The 20775-nt window shown below is 36.5% G+C and overlaps 1 protein-coding gene across 1 annotated transcript in view; it reads left to right on the forward strand.

The window, feature by feature from the left end:
- The window catches only part of TRABD2B (TraB domain containing 2B), a 212549-nt gene that overhangs the window by 153999 nt on the left and 37775 nt on the right, over nucleotides 1-20775 (forward strand). Inside the window, 1 exon segment of the mRNA XM_029283451.1 lies at nucleotides 6529-6703. Coding sequence (XP_029139284.1) covers nucleotides 6529-6703 — 175 coding nt within the window.

The following is a 20775-nucleotide window of genomic DNA, read 5'->3' on the forward strand; positions in this document are numbered from 1 at the left end:
ATTAGCATGCCACTCAAATTATATTGCTTCATGAGCATTAAGAAATCAATTCAAGAATATAAGCTATATTCTTAATAATTAGCTAGTATTAATCATAGGGATGCTAAATTTGTTATGTAAATTCAAAATCTTTTCAATGATATTTGGCTTTTTCTTAATAGATCAGTTTTAATTAGAACCATATTCTAATAAGCAAAGTGATCTGTTATTAAAATATTGTGTCTGTATAAAAATGTTGCATTGAGTAAGTAGTGAATAAAATAACCTATGCATTGAGATAATATCTGTAATATAGATCTTGACTTAGAGATAGGATATAGAGATATGTTTCCAGAAGGTTCCTGGTTTATCAGTCTTAGGTTGTATAGCCTGTACCCTAACCTTTACACTCAGTGGTCTATATTAACATTAATAGAAGCCCAAACAACATCGGAAACCTAAGTGCTAGAATAAATCAAGCCTCAAATAACACCTGCACAAAGGAACTAAAAAAACACTCATCCACCAAATTATCAGAATTAAATACCCACATAATATTATTCAAATTAAATAAATTAATAAATCTTGCTCTAAGATGTCATTCGCTGGTGAAATTTTGCACCTTACTGTACAAATTAACTGTTTAGTTTTTGCAAATCAACTATATTGAGGTTTTTCAAATTCTTGTTTGAAAGATGCTTATAGAAAAACAATGAAATAGTAAGGAAGCAATTGTAGTAAATAAAAGAAAGGCTCAAAACTGGATATTCTTGTGTGGTTTGTTTATGTTATTTATTTACTACAAGTGCTTTCTTGCCACTTCAGCCATCTTCTATCTTTCCACTGTTTTTGTAAGAATCTTTCAGCAACAATGTGCAAATACATAATAATACAATAATAATAAAAGTCAGTTTCCTGATTCTATTGAAGAATAGCGGGCTAATTCATTTGTTTATGCATGTTCTATATGTGGATATTTCCAGCATTAACCCCACTTTTCATAGGGATTATGCGTGAATATTTATGCAGTTTGACATACTTCATTTTGTTATATTTGCTGCCCAATCACAAGAAGAATCAGTGGAAGTTAAGGGATTCTATGAGTTTAAGATCTTGAGGCAATGTCACATGTTCTCAGTGCCTTGAATGTGTCTTCTCACTCCATTTGTCCAGAGAAAGACCTCAGTCACCAAATTAACACTGAGAGGGGATATAATTGATGCCCACTGGACTAGATCTTCCCAGGGCCCCCTAAATAATGCTTTACCCCAGATACTATCTGGGAACAATACTATATGATGATCTGCCATTATTTCCAGATGGCGTCTCTAAAAAGAAAAGTCAGCTGTCTGCGTGTTGAAAGAACTCTTCTTATTGCCCTTGCTGCAAAAATGGCAACAGACAGAAAAATAATACCGAAAATAGATAAATGTTGCTCTGATTTTCCAATTAGTACCCCCCTTTCTTCTAAATCAGATTCTTCTAAATCTGCATAACATGCAGCTCTCTGTTTTTGAATGACTATCAAAGACACAAACGAAATCCTTTTGATTTCTTATAAGAACTATATGTTTCATGTAAGTCAACAACTACCAATAATTGCATAATTTGCATAAATTAGAAATTTGAATAAACATCTGGAGGCAAGAATGATGTACAATTTTGCTTGACGAATGGAATTTAATCTTGGTTGGAGCCCTACGTCTTGTAGAATGCTCCTTGTTCTCCCTTCTCTGCACACTGAGCTCTGCACTGTAACATGGCAGAAAAATTGATGAATTTAACTGGGACAATTACTGCATTGACTTAGCCTAATGTTCACTGAAATAGCAATAGCAATAGCATAGCATTTAGGTTTATATACCATCCCATAGTGCTTTAAGCACTCTCTGGGCAGTTTACAATGTCAGTATATGGTCCTCAACAATCTGGGTCCTCATTTTTACCAACCTCAGAAAGATGGAAGGCTGAGTCAGCTAGAATCCTGTCAGGACCAAAATCTGCAGTCATATAAATATAGTCTGGACAAAGTGACCTAGCTTATTATTATATTCATTCTTATTCTATTGAAATGTATCCCAGAGAACTATAAAGATGTTGCTACCAAATTCAGGCTGTTGTTGATCTTGCTTGCTGAGCAAGCTGTAATCTTTTACTGTATTTCCAACCCTAAACCCATTCTGTTTTTTTCTTGGCTATGTTTAAGAGGAAATGTAAAAGAATTCCTGATGTTCAGCTTTCCCCCCAGAAAATACCTGCAAGATTCATTTCTGTGTCACTCATCTGCCAAGAACCCTGAGGCTTTTCTCAGGAGCTGATAGCACCAGTTTCCTGGAATGGCTCTCATCATTTCTGCTTTCTCTCAGATGTTAAGTGGAGCCAGATTATTAGAGGGAGAGCTGTCCCAACAGTTCTTTGGGAACAACTCGTAGTCCCTTCAAGGGCTGAAGTCACAAAGTTCTTGATGAAGAATTCATTTGCCCTGCTTAAGGTGAATTTTTGCCTCCTGCAGGACCTCTGCTGTTTTTAAAGAGGAATTTCTATTGGTGTTACTGATAGATTTTGTATGGTACTAGTTAAAAATGTGAGAGGAGCAAGTATTTCTACTAGCTTAGCAAATCCCTTGCATCAACTGAATTCTCTGTGCTATGCCTAAGCATTTTTCACATGAAATGAAAAGAAAGTTTGTTTTCATGAGTATCTTTGAAATGTGTGTTTAAAAAGGAACTTCTCTATCTGAATATGTGAAGCTTTCTTAAATCCCTATGATTTAAGAAGCAATTTCTGATAAATCAACAAGGAGCAGTTGCTTTTTTTGAACGAAGCATGGTGTATGTCAAAGTGTAGAAAGGAACATAAATACAAAGAGAGAAGTACTGATGATTAATGGACTCAGCAACAGGATTTGCTCTGTGGTTACATTACTTTGCAAAACATGCATGCTTGGGTCATTTATCTCTCTTGTCCCAAGCCACAGAACAGTTGCAGTGAGGATTAAGGGCCTTAGAAATATAGTAACTTAGAATATCTTAGAAAGAAGTGTTGTATCTAAAATGACAATGTTGTTGTTATTATTATTCTGATGTCTTTTTTTGTAAACAACTACAAAAAAACTATTATTAAATGTATGTTTAAACTGTACTTAATTTTTGTCATGAATAAATATATTCCTGTTAGAATAACACAGTGTGTCAGGTCCATCATCATACTATGGTGTCCTGCCATCATGCTGAGGGGGAAGCGGGGATAGCATGCTTGGGATTTTTCCACTTCTGCTGTTCGCTTGGGAATTAGGGAGAGGGATTGTCTTCGGAGACAGGATGGACTCCTTCCTAGCCAGTTTTCCTCAGGTTCCAAGGCCATTGTGCCTTGAGTGTGAATTGTTATCTGCCTAGCACCTCACCGTTCTCAAAACATCTTGGCGTCACATGGGCTGGTTAGAGGAGTTGGGATTGGGAAACCAAAAGTATTTAGAAATAAAAAGAATACCCTTCCTTTGAAAAAAAAAATGATTTGTCTGATGGTTAATAAAATTAGGCCAGTTTAAAGAAACTTCACCTTTGATGCTTCCCATATGGAAAGAAATGGGGAAATGAGTTTACAGTAGGGGTTTAGTGTTTATTATAGGAAAAATTTACTGTATATTATGTAATTAGTATAATATAAATATGCTGCCTTAAAGAGAATGAAACTCTTTTGTATTTATGTTTTGTAGTAAAAAGTGGTAGCAATATCTCTGTAATTGGAAATTGATCGTATCTTGTCATTACCATTAACTCAGGGGGGAAAAATCCAGAATTGATAAGTCGTGTATTTTAACTGCATTACTAAGACATCAAAGTATTGTAAAATAGTCATTTATCAATTGGGTTCTATTAGGGGAGTTGGTTTTTCATTTAGTGGTTTGAGAAACAGCTTCATTCAGATGATGCCTGATTTTATTTGGTAGCTAAATCTAAATTTTAATTCAAGGTTCATGGCTCAAATTTAAAATCATAAAATAGTCTTTTTCCCTGATTAATTTTCCAGATATCATAGCTTTTATCAAAAGATGACTGTTATGCTTCAGACAAATAAGTGCATTATTTTGATTGTAACTATGTGGTACCTCAGCACTTGTCATTAATTGGTTCTGGAAGGTGCTACAAGTACTAAAAACGAGTACCAAACAAATCACGTGACTAACGTGTGACCCATTGTTTCAGCTGGAAAGGGTAGATTCATGGGGCAATCAACACCGACAAATTCTAGCTTGCACATCACATATCACACAAACGACTACCGGGACTCAATTTCACGTCAAAATATGTCGAGTACCAAATCTGACGACTTTCAAAACAGTTGAGTACCGAGGTACCACTGTACTTATCAAGGTTCCTTTCTTTTTATGTTTTGAGGCAATCAAGATTTCAAATTCCAGTAAGCAGAAGTCTACAACGAGATAATCATAATGGCAACTAAAATGACAACTAAATGGCAATTAAAATGTCTGCCTTAAAACAATGAGAACAAGGAGCAAAATATACAATTCAATCTCTGCTTCTCTCTGCTATTGGTCTTAGAGTAATACATTTAATTTATGCCAGCTCCATGCAAAAGGAAAATGAAATAAGTTGCTTGACCCCCCCAAAAAAATCCCAGTCAATTTATTTATATTGTGTGCACTGTCTTGTGTGCAAAAAAGCTCCTCCCCAACCCACCAAAAACTGAATAGTGAAGGAAAGCTGCAAAGTTGGCAAGCCACCTTTCACCTTGAAAGAAGTAAAATTCAGGAGCCAATAGATGTATCAAAGCAACAGGTCTTGCAAAAGAGAAATCCCCACAACCACAGTATTTTGAAGAAAAGAGTAGCTTTACTGTGGTTTTAAACACATTGCAGTTCCAGAAATAAATCAGCTCAGCTCTGAAACACAGCAGATATCATTGGATCACAAAGGTCCTAAACTTGTTTTGAATTGGTACAGAATGTAGGCCTTAAGCCTAGAGAAAAAAAACACAAATGGCTATTTTCATGAAAACTTTGGTGGTTCCAGCAAGATTTAAAAAATTCCACCTTTAATCAGATAGCACCATTGCTGCCTCCTTGCTCCAAATGTCCATGTGCCTCTGGATGTGCTTCTGAAGTAATAGGCAGGGGTGCTGAATAAACCTGAGGAGAAATTTCTCAAGGGCTACCAAGTGCAAGCATATTATAACAGCTAAATTCCAATCAAAGATTGGCAGGGGAAGTGTCCTAGAACTTTGTGCAGTGATGTACTCATTACAGGTTAAAACTTTTATGTTGTTTTGTGGACTAGGTCTAGACCTCCATTCTCTACTTGTCTAAACTGAATCCATAAGACCTACAGTAAATGTAATCCTTCGGGGATCTTGGGAAGATTATTTTAATGAATTGGAGCTTTCATACACTTTCACTTACAGTAACTCTCCTTCAACGTGTGTCCTTTGATTTTTCTTCTTTCTTGTCTTTGATGCCATTTTTTTTCCTGCCAAATGCTGCTTAACAGCAGGAAATGAACCTCCACAGTCTCCAACCCCCCCACCCCGAAGTCTTTTTAGTCTTCTTTCTCTGCTTTGCCATAATTCACAATTCTTTTCTACCATCCCTTTTTTTGCCTAATATTTCTCAAGGAAACTGAACTCCCTGTTATTAATAGTCCCAGGAGTCTAAAATAAACAGGAATTACAGACCAAACGTCATTTAAACCTTCCACCCAACCATTTATTGCATTAAGCCTTAATTCTGGTATACTTTTTTGTGTTTATATTGTGTACTAATAGGGGTTTTTTTGCGCTTAATTTAATTTCTATTTACTTTCTATCTTGTGTTTTTAATTGGGCTTCTAGTCTCTTTGATTAAAGCTAGACTTTGTGGTACTTTTAGTTATTTACAAAGAAACAGCTTTAATGGTTAGAGTGTGCTTTATTCATGTCAATAAAACTGTTTTAGGAGCTTGTTATATGGGTTATAACTCAGTTTAATTCCCAATTCCCTTCCCCATTTCTTCCAAACTACCAATATACAATTTTGGTCATTATTTAAAGGTCTGATCCCGGCTGATCTTGAAAATTAAATAGGACCAGCCCAAGTTGGTGATTGGATGAGTGTTCTGGGAATATCAAAGCTGTTGGCTAAGCTAAGTAGTAAAGAAAACATCCTGAAATAATGTAAAGCTGTCAAGAAAAGTGCATGAGTGCAGTTATCAGGAGTCAAGTTTGACTCAAGGGTATCTTTACTTTTAGTAGATATCTATTAAGAGGTGGGCTACTCTAACTTTTGAGCCATATTCCTGACCATATCTAGTAACAGTCAAGCAATATTATGAAGCATCCCATAATTAGAAAATATTCTGGAGGCAAACTTAACTAAATTAAATTAACCCAAATTAGAAAATAGTCTGGAGAAAGCTGCACAGTTCTTTTTGGTTAGATTTTGGAAAGTACCAGAGGTAATCCCACTACTGATCTTTCTAATGGTTTTCCCCCAACTCACCAACTTCTCCTTTGCATTTTTTTCTTATTGAGAGTTATTCCTGTTTTTCATTCCAGCTCCCTAATTTCATCAACACAACGCTTCCTCCACATGAGCAGGTTACAGCTCAAGAGATTGACAGGTATTTCCGACAGGAACTGATCTACAAGAGGAATGAAAGAATGGGGAAAAGAGTAATGGCTCTCTTAAGAGACAACACGGACAAGAGCTTCTTCTTTGCATTTGGAGCAGGTAGGACCTGAATATGTTTTCCGTTGATTACAACATGGGATGGGATAATTAATTTCATTTTCTGATGTAGTTTAACTTTGTTATTTCTTTCCCGTATCCTTATTCTTCCCTACCATTTACTCTATCCTGAAAACATCTCAGTCCCAAATTTTTCAAGACTGGACAATGGTAATAATGCCAATGGGATTGGGGATTTAAAAAGGAGACGTGGTTCTTGTAATCTTTTTTTCTTTGGTGGTTTGGTGTAGTAAAGTAGTCAGATCAACAGCACAGTTCCTTTTTAGAGGTACTTTTTCAGTGCTATTGTTACTGTAAAACTTGGATTGAGTATTTGTATGTCACAGGTAAGAATTGAGGGTTTTATCGTGCTCCCCTGAATTGAGTTGCTGATTACAACTATTATTAACTCTTTTAATTATCCACAGTTTCAGTTAAGTTTTTATTTGTTTCAAATTTAGATTGGATGAGCACTTGTGAAATATTAGCTCATTTTCTTGCACAGTATTAACCTTGAACAGATGAATTAGTCACCGTCTCTCTGCCTTCATCAAGAGATAATGAGTCTGGCCTGTTAATGAATCAAGATTGTTAAGTTCTTGAATAATTAATGACTGCATGTATAACAAAACTGTACAGAGGTTACAAATACTTAAAAAAGCAATTCCTGATAAACATTTAGCTAGACTCTAGGACACTACTTCATATTTTTTTAAAATGAAAGCTACACACTTGGAGGCAAATTTAGGCAGTTATTTCTTAAATATAACATAGTGATATTGTAAAAAATCATGGAGTGTATGTCATGGAGGTTTACTCTATGGCAGGGGTAGTCAACCTTGGCTCTTTTATGATTCGTGGACTTCAACTCCCAGAATTCCTGAGCCAGCACAGCTGGTTCAGGAATTCTGGGAGTTGAAGTCCACGAGTCATAAAAGAGCCAAGGTTGACTACCCCTGCTCTATGGTGATGTGATGGAATGTAGCGAGGACCTGGATGCCCAGAAGGGAGGGATACATTCTAGAGGAGTAAGAGGTAACTTAGCCCAGATATCTTGTATAGGAGAAAGAGGATGAAGACAGTCCCTCCCTAATAGTTCACAAAATATAGAGGTAGTCCTCAACTTACGAACACAATTGAGCCCAAAATTTCTGTTCCTAAGTAAGCAATTTGTTAAGTGAATTTTGCCCCATTTTAGGATCTTTCTTGCCACAGTTGTTAAGTGAATCACTGCAATTGCTAAGTTGGTAACATGTTTGTTAAGTGAATCTGGCTTCCCCATTCATGTTGCTTGTCAAAAGGTTGCAAAAGGTGATCACATGACCTTGGGACACAGCAAGAGTCATAAGTATGAACCAGTTGCCAAGCATCTCAATTTTGATCACATGATCCTGGGGATGCTGCAAAGGTTGTGAGTGTGAAAAATGGTCATAAGTACCTTTGTTCAGTGCCATTGTAGACTATGAACGGTCACTAAATTAACTGTTGTAAGTCGAGGACTACCTGTATTGTAGCTGCAGATAGTAGAATTTTCAGTATGGCAAGATTTTGTCTATAGGTATGGAACAATAAACAACTCAACTCATAAATGCTACATGTCATATTTGGTTTGGGGCTTGATAGGTTGTTTGTGTAGTCAATAATATCACTTCCAAACATATCTTTCTTAATTCTCACTATTCCTCACCTATAATCAGGAAATGTTTCTTTATAATAATACACTAATAATTCTAAAGAATATCTTTAAATGCTATTACTAATGTTTGACTTTTGGCCAATGCAATTACCTGGCTTGACACAGAGTCTGTAAGATTATTGTGTTCTATTTTAGCAGTAGGTGCCAGGCCATGAGGCGGCACTGCTGACACAATGGATTATAGAGCTGAATCATAAATTGGGTGAGGCCTACATTCAAACAGATCTCTGTGAAAACAAAAAGCTGGCTTACCATTGGCAAGAAATAGAGAAAGCATTTGACAAGGAGCTAATTTTCCTTTCCTATAGGCAATGTGTGCTTCTCTTAGAAAAAATTAGCCATTAGTTGTAACGGTGTTTGTTGAAAAACAGAATATTGCCTGCCCAAGAAGTAATTTCCTGCAGACTTACAAAGCACCATCTCATAAAAAGTATCCTATTAGCTTAAAGTGGAATCAGATTTAAGTCTAGGAGTATGTCCTCTGCTAACTTTGTTGTTGCTGAGCAGGGATTTGGAATGCCATACTAGAACAGGATCCAAAATTTCACAGCTGGCAACTGCATTTCTACTGAAGTCAAGCAAAATGAACAATCTCAAATTTAGAATATTGACAGAAAATTGGACCAAAACTAAACTGTTCAGAAACTTTATTTAAGGAGACCTTACAATGAACTCCAGCTAACATTTGTTTTTATGGAGTGCAGTAATCAGCAGGAGCGGTAAGATAGAGAACATTTTGAAACAACTTCTACATTGCATGTGGAATGCAAGCTAGTCCACAGTATGTATTCTGGCCTCACTCCAATCCTAGAGTTTCCATTTTATTGTTCACCTCTCATAGTACAGCATCTTTCTACCATAGGTACAAACCTACTTCATTTATATCCACCTAGAGTATCAGGTTTCTATGAACGGCTCTACCCTGGGAGAATGAGATGATCACAAACACTTGCAGTGAGTCTCCCTCCTCCCTCCCAAACTGAAAACAGATGCTGTTTATTGAGCAGCATCATTTCAATAAAGTGTGGAAAAGAAATCTGTGCAAAAAGTTTGTTCTCCTTTGGTCACAGCTAATGTAAGCCATGCAGCAAAGAAAACAAATGGTAATTCTATCATCTCTTTATTGCCAGGATATAGCATAAAAGACAAAAGAGGCCCCAGTAGTAACGGAGCCATTGATTTATTGGTCAAATAGGCCAACTATTGTCTATCACCGCAGATGTTTCATTCTTTAGTTAAAGACACAACAGCAATAATGTCATCACATTGATCAGATAGTGAGTAAAGTTTTTAAAAATTAACAGTTTTCAGAATGGGAGATCAATGAGTGGGACATAAATCTTTAAAAGACTGCTTTATCACCTAAAAGAACAATAGCAATAGCACTTGGACTTATATACTTCCCCATAGTGCATTCTCTGATCAGTTTACAAAGTCGGCATATTGCCCCCAACAATCTGGGTCCTCATTTTAACGACCTCAGAAGGATGGAAGGCTGAGTCAACCTTGAGCTGGTCAGGATCGAACTTCTGGCAGTGAGCAGAGTCAGCTTGCAATACTGCATTCTAACCACTGTGCCACCACAGCTGTTATACCAAAACAGAATTATTGTTTCTGATTTGTTTGGGTATGTTACAGGACTTTAAAAAGAAAAATATCCCTCTACGGTATTGTGCATATAGGCACTGAGGAAGAATTCAATTATCAGGACAAATATTTCTAAAGTTCAAGGTTTTTTTAAATAAAGCACCAATGCCATTTCTCACAAATATCTGTATTACCTTGTTTTTATTCTTCTCCTGAAGTTTACTACTATTATATATTTTACATACAACCATAGTGTCAACGCTGCTAATATTGAATATTCTTGCTTTGACAAAATATACAGAACTGTCTGGTATGTTTAGAGTTAATTCAGATGATGGTGGGGGGGGAGGAGAGGGAAGAGAACGGAAGAGAACCTTTGCCCTTCCACCTGATAGGTGGAATGATAGCAAATTTAGGGAGGGAACATGCTGGTAAATTAATTGCTCAGGGGAAGAGAATTTAGATCTTAGCACCCCTTCGTCATGCCGTGCAGACATTTTGTAACATAAATAAAAGACTTTTAGGAAAATCAATGCCTGGAAGTTCTTTGAAGTGTTTCATTAGCCGGAACCTTGACATCATGCTAAGATCTAAATTCTCTTACCCTGAGCAATTAATTTACCAGCATGTTCCCTCCCTAAATTTGCTGTCATATATCACGTTCACCTATCAGGTGGAAGGGCAAAGGTTATCTTCCATTCTCTTCCCACTCGCAGACCTATCTTTCTCCCCCCCCCACCATCATCTGAATTAACTCTAAAAATACCAGACAGTTCTGTATATTTTGTCAAAGCAAGAATATTCAATATTAGCAGCATTGATACATAGACAGTATTAAAAGAATAACGGTGGGTTCCCATCTGTCATTCTATGAAGTTATGTGTAATTTCTTTACATCTATTTATCTATTCATTTATTTGAATCCCACCTTTGTTGTTTTTACAAATAACACAAGGTAGTGAACATATCCAAATACTTTCCTCCTCCTATTTTCCCCACACCAACCCTGTGAAGTGAATAGAGCTAAGAGAGAGAGACTGGGCCAAGGTCACCCAACTGGCTTTCATGGCTAAGGCAGGACTACAACTCATAGTCTCTAGCTTTCTAGTCTGGTGCCTTAACCATTGGATGGAACTGTCTTCCTCTCTTTGGCCTCTCAGTTCCCAATTGGAAGAAGGGGAATTAGAAGGTACTACTTGAGGGACAAATTAATGTCTACTTTTAAAGAAGAAGAAATGTGTTAACAGTCACACTGTAAAGTTTCTTTAAAACTAAGACAGTGTAGTTATGCAGCAGAGATAACAGAATACTCCATTTTAATAAGTATTTAATGAGTATAACTAGGAGTATGCTGGATCCTCATTAAAATTGTATAAGAAATTAGGAAACACATTTCCATTAATGGAGAACCCTGGTCTTGAGGATAAAGATAATACTGCTGCAAAGAGTTAAGAACATCCAAATGTCTGAATTGTTTGTTTTAGTCAGACAGGCGTGGAAAATTCAACCATAAAATTTAAAACAAACAACATCCAACAGTCATATTTCTCTCGATATATGTTTTGTATGCAAACTTCTAAAGATATATCTGCTTGCACTAATTAAGTTTTATTAACATTGGTTTATCTAAATAACTTCCAAATCAAATTAGCTAACTGACTCATTCAGAACTTTGTCAGCTGTTTGTAGGCAGATGGTAGCATAAAACTTGATCATTCTATTAGAAATGTCTTTAAAAATACATAATACATTCTACAGCCATGTCTAATATATTCAATATAATGGATGTTTCAGCCCTCCCAGATAAACCAGACAGGAAACATGACCAGATGAGCTCATTCTATTTTATTGTCAGACTACATTAATAGAATCTTGCACGTCTGAAAATACAAGTCTCCCACTGGCACTTTTAACATTCTGGTATGTTAGGGTGGATCCTTCTTAAATTTCTTTCTTTGTGTCAGAGGCCAGGTAAATCAGGAGATCCAGACAGTTCAATTGGGTGTAAAGAATTATTGTAAGCTTGAGCTCTCTACAAGAATCTGAATTATGAGTGGCCAAGGGAAATTAGCAGGAGATAAGGGTAGAATGAATTCAAGGACTTAGATCTCTTGTGGGCACAAAGGGACTCATGACTGATGATATGTTTGACCCCTCCCTCGGGCTCAGCCTAGTCATCTCCTACACTTTGTCTGTTAAGTATTTGCTGATTCTTTCCCCTTTTTTCTGATTCCCTAGGAAGCATCTCTTCCCCTCAAGGCACCCGCATAGTATTATAGGGTATAATAAAGGTGAAATGAATATTCCTGAAAAAGGACAGTGTGGAAGCACTTGACCCACTCTGTGTATATGGAGAGATTTTCAGATAATGCAAGATAATGTTCCAATTGAAACCCCTATCCCTCCAATTTTTGTTATATTTTGAACAATTTTTCTAAACTTTACTATGACGCCTATCATCTTGGTTTTTCTCCAAATGCTTCTATGCCCCAAAGTCATGTATTACATGAGTGGAGTTCTACACTGTTATTACAGCTGAACTCAGATTTCATTTAGGGAAAACCTATAACACTGCATTCCAAGCCTAAACTCCAAAATCTGCATCGAAGTATACCACATTCTCATGCTCATATAAACTGGAAAGATATAAGAAATCTCAAAAAGAATGAGTCAGAGTCTGGAAATCATACTGTATGGCAACAAATATGTGATTGGATTCTGTAGTAGATTAATCTGGGCTACATTAATAGTAAAGGAAATCATATGCTAATGTCTTGGATGTTCAACCAATTAGAAAATGATCTGCAACTCAGTTATGTCACACAGGGAAGATTATTTCAACTTATTGGGTTCAATTACATGGACATTACAATACTTTAATAAACGATTTGTGGAGATACACTGTTGATAAATGTGGGATCGGCCGGAGAAGTAAAGAATGGCCCTTCCATGATAGTTGTACATTCTATACTGAAAATATTTGATTAATTATTTGATTAATTCCTCTTTTCAGTGCAGTAGGTTTATCTTCCTACACTCGTTCACACCTCTATATTCATTTTATAACACAACTAAACCAATATATGGCTTTCTGTCATCATGTAGTGAATCCCTATAAATATGTTATAAATATGCAGCTTTACTTTAACAATGGATCTTTTTCTTCCAGTTTGAAAGTCCATAAAATATGGTTGTAAATTGTAGTGGATGGGGCAGTGATGGTGAACCTTTTAGAGACCAAGTGCCCCAAAACCACCTTGTCCCTGCACCATCCCCACCTCTCCTGCCCGCAGGACTACCCACAGCCTCCACGGTCCACCACAGCAGATCACCCAGGCGGCCCAGCAGCGTCATGGCGACCATGCCCTCTGTCTGCACCCTGCAGCATTATCTGCACACGATGGGGCGTGAGGGCGGAGTCCCCGCTGCCCAGCTGCCATGTCCTTGGCTGCACTGGTCCGTGCACTCTGCTCCCTGGGTGACTCTCCTCTGGAGGGGCTGCTGGTGAGGGGTTGGCGGGGCTGGGGCAGTGGTGTGCGTGCCCACAAGGAGGGCTCTGAGTGCCGCCTCTGGCACATGTGCCATAGGTTCGCCACCACTGGGATAGGGAATAGAATTTTAAAATTATCCTTTCATTCAAATTATATGTCTACTAATTCTACTAAGAAACCTTTCCAGATGTTATAGCAACGGCATGAATGTTAGGTATGAGGGTTTAAATGTGTTCTCATCTTCTCATCTACATGTTTCGTATATCTGTGGAATTACCAAATTTTCCATTTGTCTCCTTTTAATCAAGATTTCTTATTCATTCTACCAAAAAAATAACTCAGCACAAGAAGAAACATGTTTTTTTTATAAGGAAGAAAAGTGTTGTATACATACTTTGGAACTATAGAAAATATACAAGTAGCATGAACATTCAGTTTAATAAAATGGGCTGGTTGTAATATCACATATTTGTATTCCATAGTTAAAAGAAATTCGTTTGGGGGTTGACAGAATTTGGGATATTCTGGGTTTCTAAGGTCCAGGAAGAACAATAATTCTTCCTGGACATTAAGCTTGATTATCACCCTTTGGGGATTAAATAAATGAATTTGCTTGACACACTTTGAGAAGAGTTGATCTTTGTTGGACACTTTCACTCTTGTGAACCCACATGATTGATAGACAATTCAGTGTACCAAACTTATAAGAACTGAAGTGAGCAAAGAGTTTCCCAGCTGCCTCTTCCAGCTGAGAAATAGCCAAACAGCCAGGGCATACTTGTCATTAAAAGAGTTAATATTTTGGCAACAAAAAGTATACATATATCATCAGTGTTTAAGAAAAAAATGTCATCTGGCTTATTTCATTTTTATACTCAACTAATTTGCAAGTAACACATATGATAACATCCAGAATTTGTGCATGCCATTCACTTGGACTTTATTTTTCTTAAAGCAGCTGATTTTCTTGTATTCATTTAATCATTTCCTTTTATTTAAAAAGAAATATCATCTGCACTTCTGGATTTGATGGTTGTATTTATCATCTTTGAAATTCAAGTGTATAGCCAAAATATTAGAGTTGTATTATCATGGAAGGAAATTGTAGTTAGTTAAATAATAGAGAGATGGATTCTTAAGGCTAGTGGCCAACCATATGCCACACAAACTTTATTCTAATTTTGGAAGCAGTTAAGAGCTGCTTATCTAATAATCCAAAGAGATAATATAGAATTGTGGGGTTTTTTTCATGCACTTCTTCTTCAGGCTTTCTGAATTCACTCCATTTGTTGAATTGATGAGCTTATGAAAACATCTACTTCACATTTTATACATCCGAGCCATGCATTTCAACCGATGCTAAATCAATCTTTCACAAAGGAGATTGGAGATACATACCAAGCCTGTTTTAAAGTGGCTTGTTATTTACCCATTTTGTGAGAAAGGTGTTTTGTTTTGTTTCTTGATTCCAGATTATTTAATGAATAGATCCAGTATTAAGATTCTAAACTCTGTCAATTTACACTGTAGAGCAGGGTTCTCCAACCCCCGGGCCGTGGACCAGTACCAGGCTGTGGCATGCCAGCAACCGGTCTGCACAAACAAGCAAAGCCCCATCCATGGGATGCAGGCAGCATACAAACCCATGCACCATCTGGTCCTTGGAAAAACCTATCTCCATGGAACCGGTCTCTGATGCCCAAAAGTTTGGGGACCTCTGCTGTAGAGTACCTCTTATTTCCTCCAACCTTCCCCAAAGATTCTGTTGTAATTTTAAAAACAATAGGTATTGATAATACAACAATGTAGTCTGCTATTATGAAGAGTGGAAGCAGCCTTTGATAAATGCAGACACATTTGGACTTGCTGGACTTACTAATCCCATTGTTAATATAATTATCCCCTTAATTCTCAATGAGCAAAAAAAAAATCTAATGATAATAATTTTGCAAGAAAAACAATTGTGAATCCAACTGTGACTCTACTATTCTTATCGAGCTTGCAACTGAATGAACAAATATAGGCATAGATAATTCCATCTAATACATGGGAGTATAAATTAAAATCTTTTCAAGTCAGAAATCCACAAAGCATTCCTACTTATTTAGGGTTTATTTTACTCAGTATGGAATGTTCAAATAATAAAAAACAGATATATACCCCATGATGTTCTCAGACTAACACTGTTCACAGGCATCCTTATGTCGTCATTAATAAATGTAACAAGCCTAGAATGGAAAACCATATTTTTATTTTCTAGTTAAGTACAAACTGGTTTCACCTTTAGAGAATAATTCTTCTTTCAGGCATAGACCTACTGATTACAAAGAGATCTTCCTACCAGGCAAGTCTGCCCTACCATAGTTTTTAAGTAGGAAACAATCCAAAAATATTCCTTCTGCCCCCTGGTTTCATTCTCCAGAATATTGCCATTTTGTGATGCTGCCTAGAAAAGAAAACAATAAAACACAGCTTCCAAGAGTGTTTCTGTTTTCTTGTTTTACTGTTTAAAAAGTACACAGACAAAACAGCAGCAGCCCAAGTTCAAGCTAGCTGAATACAGTTCAGATTCTGAATTTGCTGGCTATTCATGTGCCTCAGAATTCAAAATGTAGAACATCGTCACAGAGCCGTTTCTGAAGTCCCTCAATACATGCAATAAAAATGTCGGTGTTTTCTGTCCTGCTTTGTCCCCCAGTCTCTGGAGCTGACAGCGCTGAGTAGGAAACCTTCCGCCTAACATTTCTGTTTTTCTTAAGACTTGCCAATCATGTCATTTGCCTTTGCCCAAAGTTTGTTGTCTTTGCAGATGGTCACAGCATGAGCTACCAAAAGCTTCAGTGAGTCTGACAAGAGATTCTGTTAACCTAATTCAAGCGTATGACCTGCCATCTGAACAGAGCACAAAGGGACTTTTCACAGACCGGTTGCTACCCCTGATATTTCGTTTCATAGGTTTCAATTAATCTGTATTTATTGCCACTTATCTTACGTGGCTAACAATATCAAGAGTTTAGAGAGTGCTTTTCATGTCACACTGGGTCAATTAAAAGGCTACTTAAAATATTTGCAAAACTTTCCATCCAAAAGTTGGCTGCTCTGCCTGCCTCTCACGAATATGGTTTAAACAAACACTCTCCTTATGAAGAATGACATCTACCTCAATTTGCCCTGGATATCTTTAGAGATCCTTGAATAATTTCTTTTACTTTTGCACTTTTATACTTACAGTTTAGAGAGAACAAGTCGAATTCATATGTATAACAGAAGATGCTTTGAACACCTTGGAAAGGAGGAGGCCAGACACAGTATAGATTGTAAGCAGAGGGAATCTCATTCTAGAAAAATAAAGAATGAAACCCATACCTCTTCACCAGGAGCCATACTGTCCTCTGTTCAGCACTATACGAACATACTGTAACTGCTGTGTGTTCTCTTATTCTCTGAGATTACAGTCATTCTCAGATACTGAAGGCATGTTACAGTACTTTTAAGAAGTATTAAAATTAGATTTCAGCTGGCGATAGTAGATAGCGTATATGTAGATAAGGAAAGAGTGTGTTTATTTTGTAGATATAACAACAAAAATGGAATGGGCTATAGAATTCCCAGGAGAATCATCAGAATTTGGGAGACAGAAAGTATATATTTTATCTATTTTATCTTCTTTATTCCCAACAATACTTACAAAAACACAGGAACTTCTGGGCAAGCGGAATATATCAACTTGGAGTATTACATGAGCAAACACTTGTTTGAATATGGTTAAAAGAATAGAGAACTTTTAACATAAAGGGGCCCTATAACAAGAGGGATAAGAGATTTAAGTAGTATAGTATGTTTTACAATATATGAAATGTAAAAATATTGGGATGATGTAACTTTTATAATCATAAGTGAAATATAAGCTGATCAGAAAGAATGTTATACGCAGGTGTTATAAGATAGATAAGAAGTACAGTATTTTTATAATGCATGAAATATGAAAATATTGGAATGGTGTACTGAAATGGAAACATTTGGATATTTAGATGTCTAGCATTGAGAAAATCATGACTGATAAGAATGGATTGAATATAAAGGGAAAATTAAGCTTAAACAAAAACCACAAAAATAGGATGCATGGTGAACTAATGAGATGATTTTTATAAGAATAATATAAGCTGATAAAAAAAGAGTTATACATAAATGTTACCATTATCTGTACAAATATGAAAAAATGTCTATATGTAATCATTTATACATTGAAAATATTAAGAATTATATTTGTTTAAGGTTGAAGAAGGAGAATACAATTGGGAGAAGGGAAGATCAAAGAAATATAATCTTAATTAATATATTAATTATGGAATTATCAAGATCAATCATTATTGACTGTTAATTAATTATTATTGTTGCTTTCCCCCAAATATATAAACCAAGACAACACACTGTACACCAGGCACTGAAGATTGTAATTGTAAAAAACCAATAAAAAATTTTTTTCAAAAAAAACTAAAAACAAACCATAGACATCCAGAAAGGCGCAGGGGGGCAGGACCCTAACATAAGGAATGGCAACAGAATATATGTATGCTGGAGGTAGATACCAGTAGATTACTAGTAAATGTTTTAATCATCTAAGTAATTACACAAGGGTGTTAATTTATACTTTAGAAATCTGGTAGAACAAGTGAATTGGCAGCAGATGGTTGAGAAAAAAACATCTCTATTTTCAGAGAAAAGGGGGGAAAGCCAGGGAACTGGCTGGCGGGATTCAGGAGAAGGGCCTTCTCTGACATTGTGCCTGCCCTCTGGAACATCTTAGCCCGCTGAAGTGAAGTCAGGTTCAACCCCTCCTGACCTTCCATAAGAATTTAAAAATCTTTGGGGGCATCAATGGAAGGGTTTCATGTTGGTGGTGACTGATTAACAATGGATCCCACACTCTTTTCCTCTCATCATATTCCCTCACCCCCATCTTTCTAAGCTAGTTGATTTTATAGGATTGCATTGATATTATTATAAATTATACAGTTTTATCTTTTAATATTGTAAGCTGCACACAGAGTTACCATGTGACAAAATGGGCAGCTAATACATTTTACAAATTAATAAATAAAAACTTCCTAGACCCTCAGTCTTCCCACCCCTAATCCTGCAACTTACAGTAGTCACTACACCTCATTAGCTCTCTTTCCCTGTGTAATTTCTAAACTCTACATTGCACCCACCCCTCATCCCTGAATTGGCTGTTAAGCTATATGCAGGGTACTGGCTACTATGTTCCAGAATCTGTTAAGGTTACCACAGCCTCTTGTAAATGTTTTTAAAATAGATAGGTTGGGTGATCCAATCAGGGACCTTCCCATGAAATTTGTAGTTTGGCCTTAACTCTTCCTTTGGTGTCAATAGCTAGTTTTATATTTCAACCCATATTTTGCAGGTACAAACCAGCTCTTGCACACATTAGACTTCATTTGTGCTTTCGTTATTTAGTTATGAAGTCTTTAATAGTCACAATTCTCGCAAAATATGAGACAGCACCGAGCACATCTGCTTTCCTTTTGTTATTTCGGCTATGCACGTGCATAAACAGGGAATGATGGATTGCCTTTTGGTTCTTAAAAGAAACATGGAAAAGACCTGGATTTAATTGTTCTGTATTTATTGCACAAAAGGGGTGAATTATGACCTACTTAGCAACTTCTCCATTGAAAGTGAATATTAGCATTGCAGAGAACCAAGAGCTGTTCTTTGCCAGAGATATAACCCTGTCAAAACGGCTCCCTCCCTCTTGATGTGCTCTACTGGAAAAAAACCTCATGAATGTGCTACCTCCTGCCAGTTAAAACTCAGGGTGAAATGCAAAACCAAAAGCTGCCAATAGTTATATATTTGATTCAGATGTTGTGAGATGTGTTTGGTTTTTCTTTACAGGCTGTGAGATCAGTCAGGAAAAAGGGAAGAATGCAACCACGCAGAATGGAATTAACATGTCTATGCATGTAGGGAGAGTTTAACACACACACACACACACACACACACAGAGACCCATTGAAATGATATATGTTTATGATGGGAATTTAGCAGAGCTGGAACACTGTAGATTCCTCTATAGATTTTGATTCTACCCTAGGTTTGCTGACCCTTGGCAGCTTTTATATCAAAGGGTTTGCATTCCAAAGAGATTGATTTTCCCTGGACTTACTCAGCTCAACCATTCCCCCATGCTATTCTAACTGAATAGGAGCAGATGGTCACAAAAACTTTACTTTGAAAATAGGATCAGAACAATGAATTGAACAGTTCTGATCCAGATTTTTTTTCCTCCTAAAGTGATAGTATGTCTGCATATAGAACGCCGCAGAATATGGTACTCTGTCCCCCTCTTGTGGACATGTGATCATATAAGGTAAGATGCTATATAAGAACTCAGTTTAGAAGTAAGGAAGAATAAATATCTCCAGATATCAAACTGAAGATGGTGTGTGTACATCAAGGAACTCTCTCATATTTAAGGGATCTAAATAGATTGCAATTATTTTTATACAAAGCTATAGAATTGCTTGCTATTCAGTTAATTCGATTAATTCAAATGTCCTTTTGACATGATTTTCCCAGTCCTTTATTTTGGCTCCATCTACTTTTGGACTATTTTGACACACTTTTGGAGACCACATAAAACCCTCAGACCTCAAATTTACCACACAACTTTATGTTGTGGATGGTACGAAGTAAATGTATTATATTAGCTTCAGCTTCTTGGAGATAAGATAACATATGGCTCAAAAGATTAAATTAAAGACCTTTTCATAATACCTACAGAAGATGAGCTGTGGAAGAGTCATTGTACAAAACCTAATTAACATTGAAAGAGTGTTTTGAAATAATGGATGAGAATACATTCTCTAAGTCACTGGAACTTTATAAAACAAAGTAAATCTTTTTCTTGGAAATGCAGCATTTGATTCAATAAATGATTTGATTCAAACATGTAGAGAAGAATACTCTTTTATATTTGTAATACTTCTCCAAGTATCCTCCAAGCTAAAATGTTCAAGCAAACATTTTGATCGTGTTATTGTGACTCATTTGTCTCTGTTCCACCAAAAGAGCAGAGGTGATGGACTCCACATTGTAAGTATTTCTTAATAAACTCTGTCAACTCTCGGCCTTTGAATTGGCTTTCTATCAAAGGAGAGTTGAAATCAAACAGTATTAATTGTGTGTGGCAAGATTTGATTCTTTCTTAAAAATTCAATAGTAACAATGGAATTGACACATGTATTATATCTTTGAAGTTTGGCATCAGTGTGTTT

Source organism: Protobothrops mucrosquamatus, unplaced genomic scaffold (genome assembly GCF_001527695.2).
Source record: "Protobothrops mucrosquamatus isolate PMUCROS unplaced genomic scaffold, P.Mucros_1.0 scaffold95, whole genome shotgun sequence".
NCBI lineage: Eukaryota > Metazoa > Chordata > Lepidosauria > Squamata > Viperidae > Protobothrops > Protobothrops mucrosquamatus.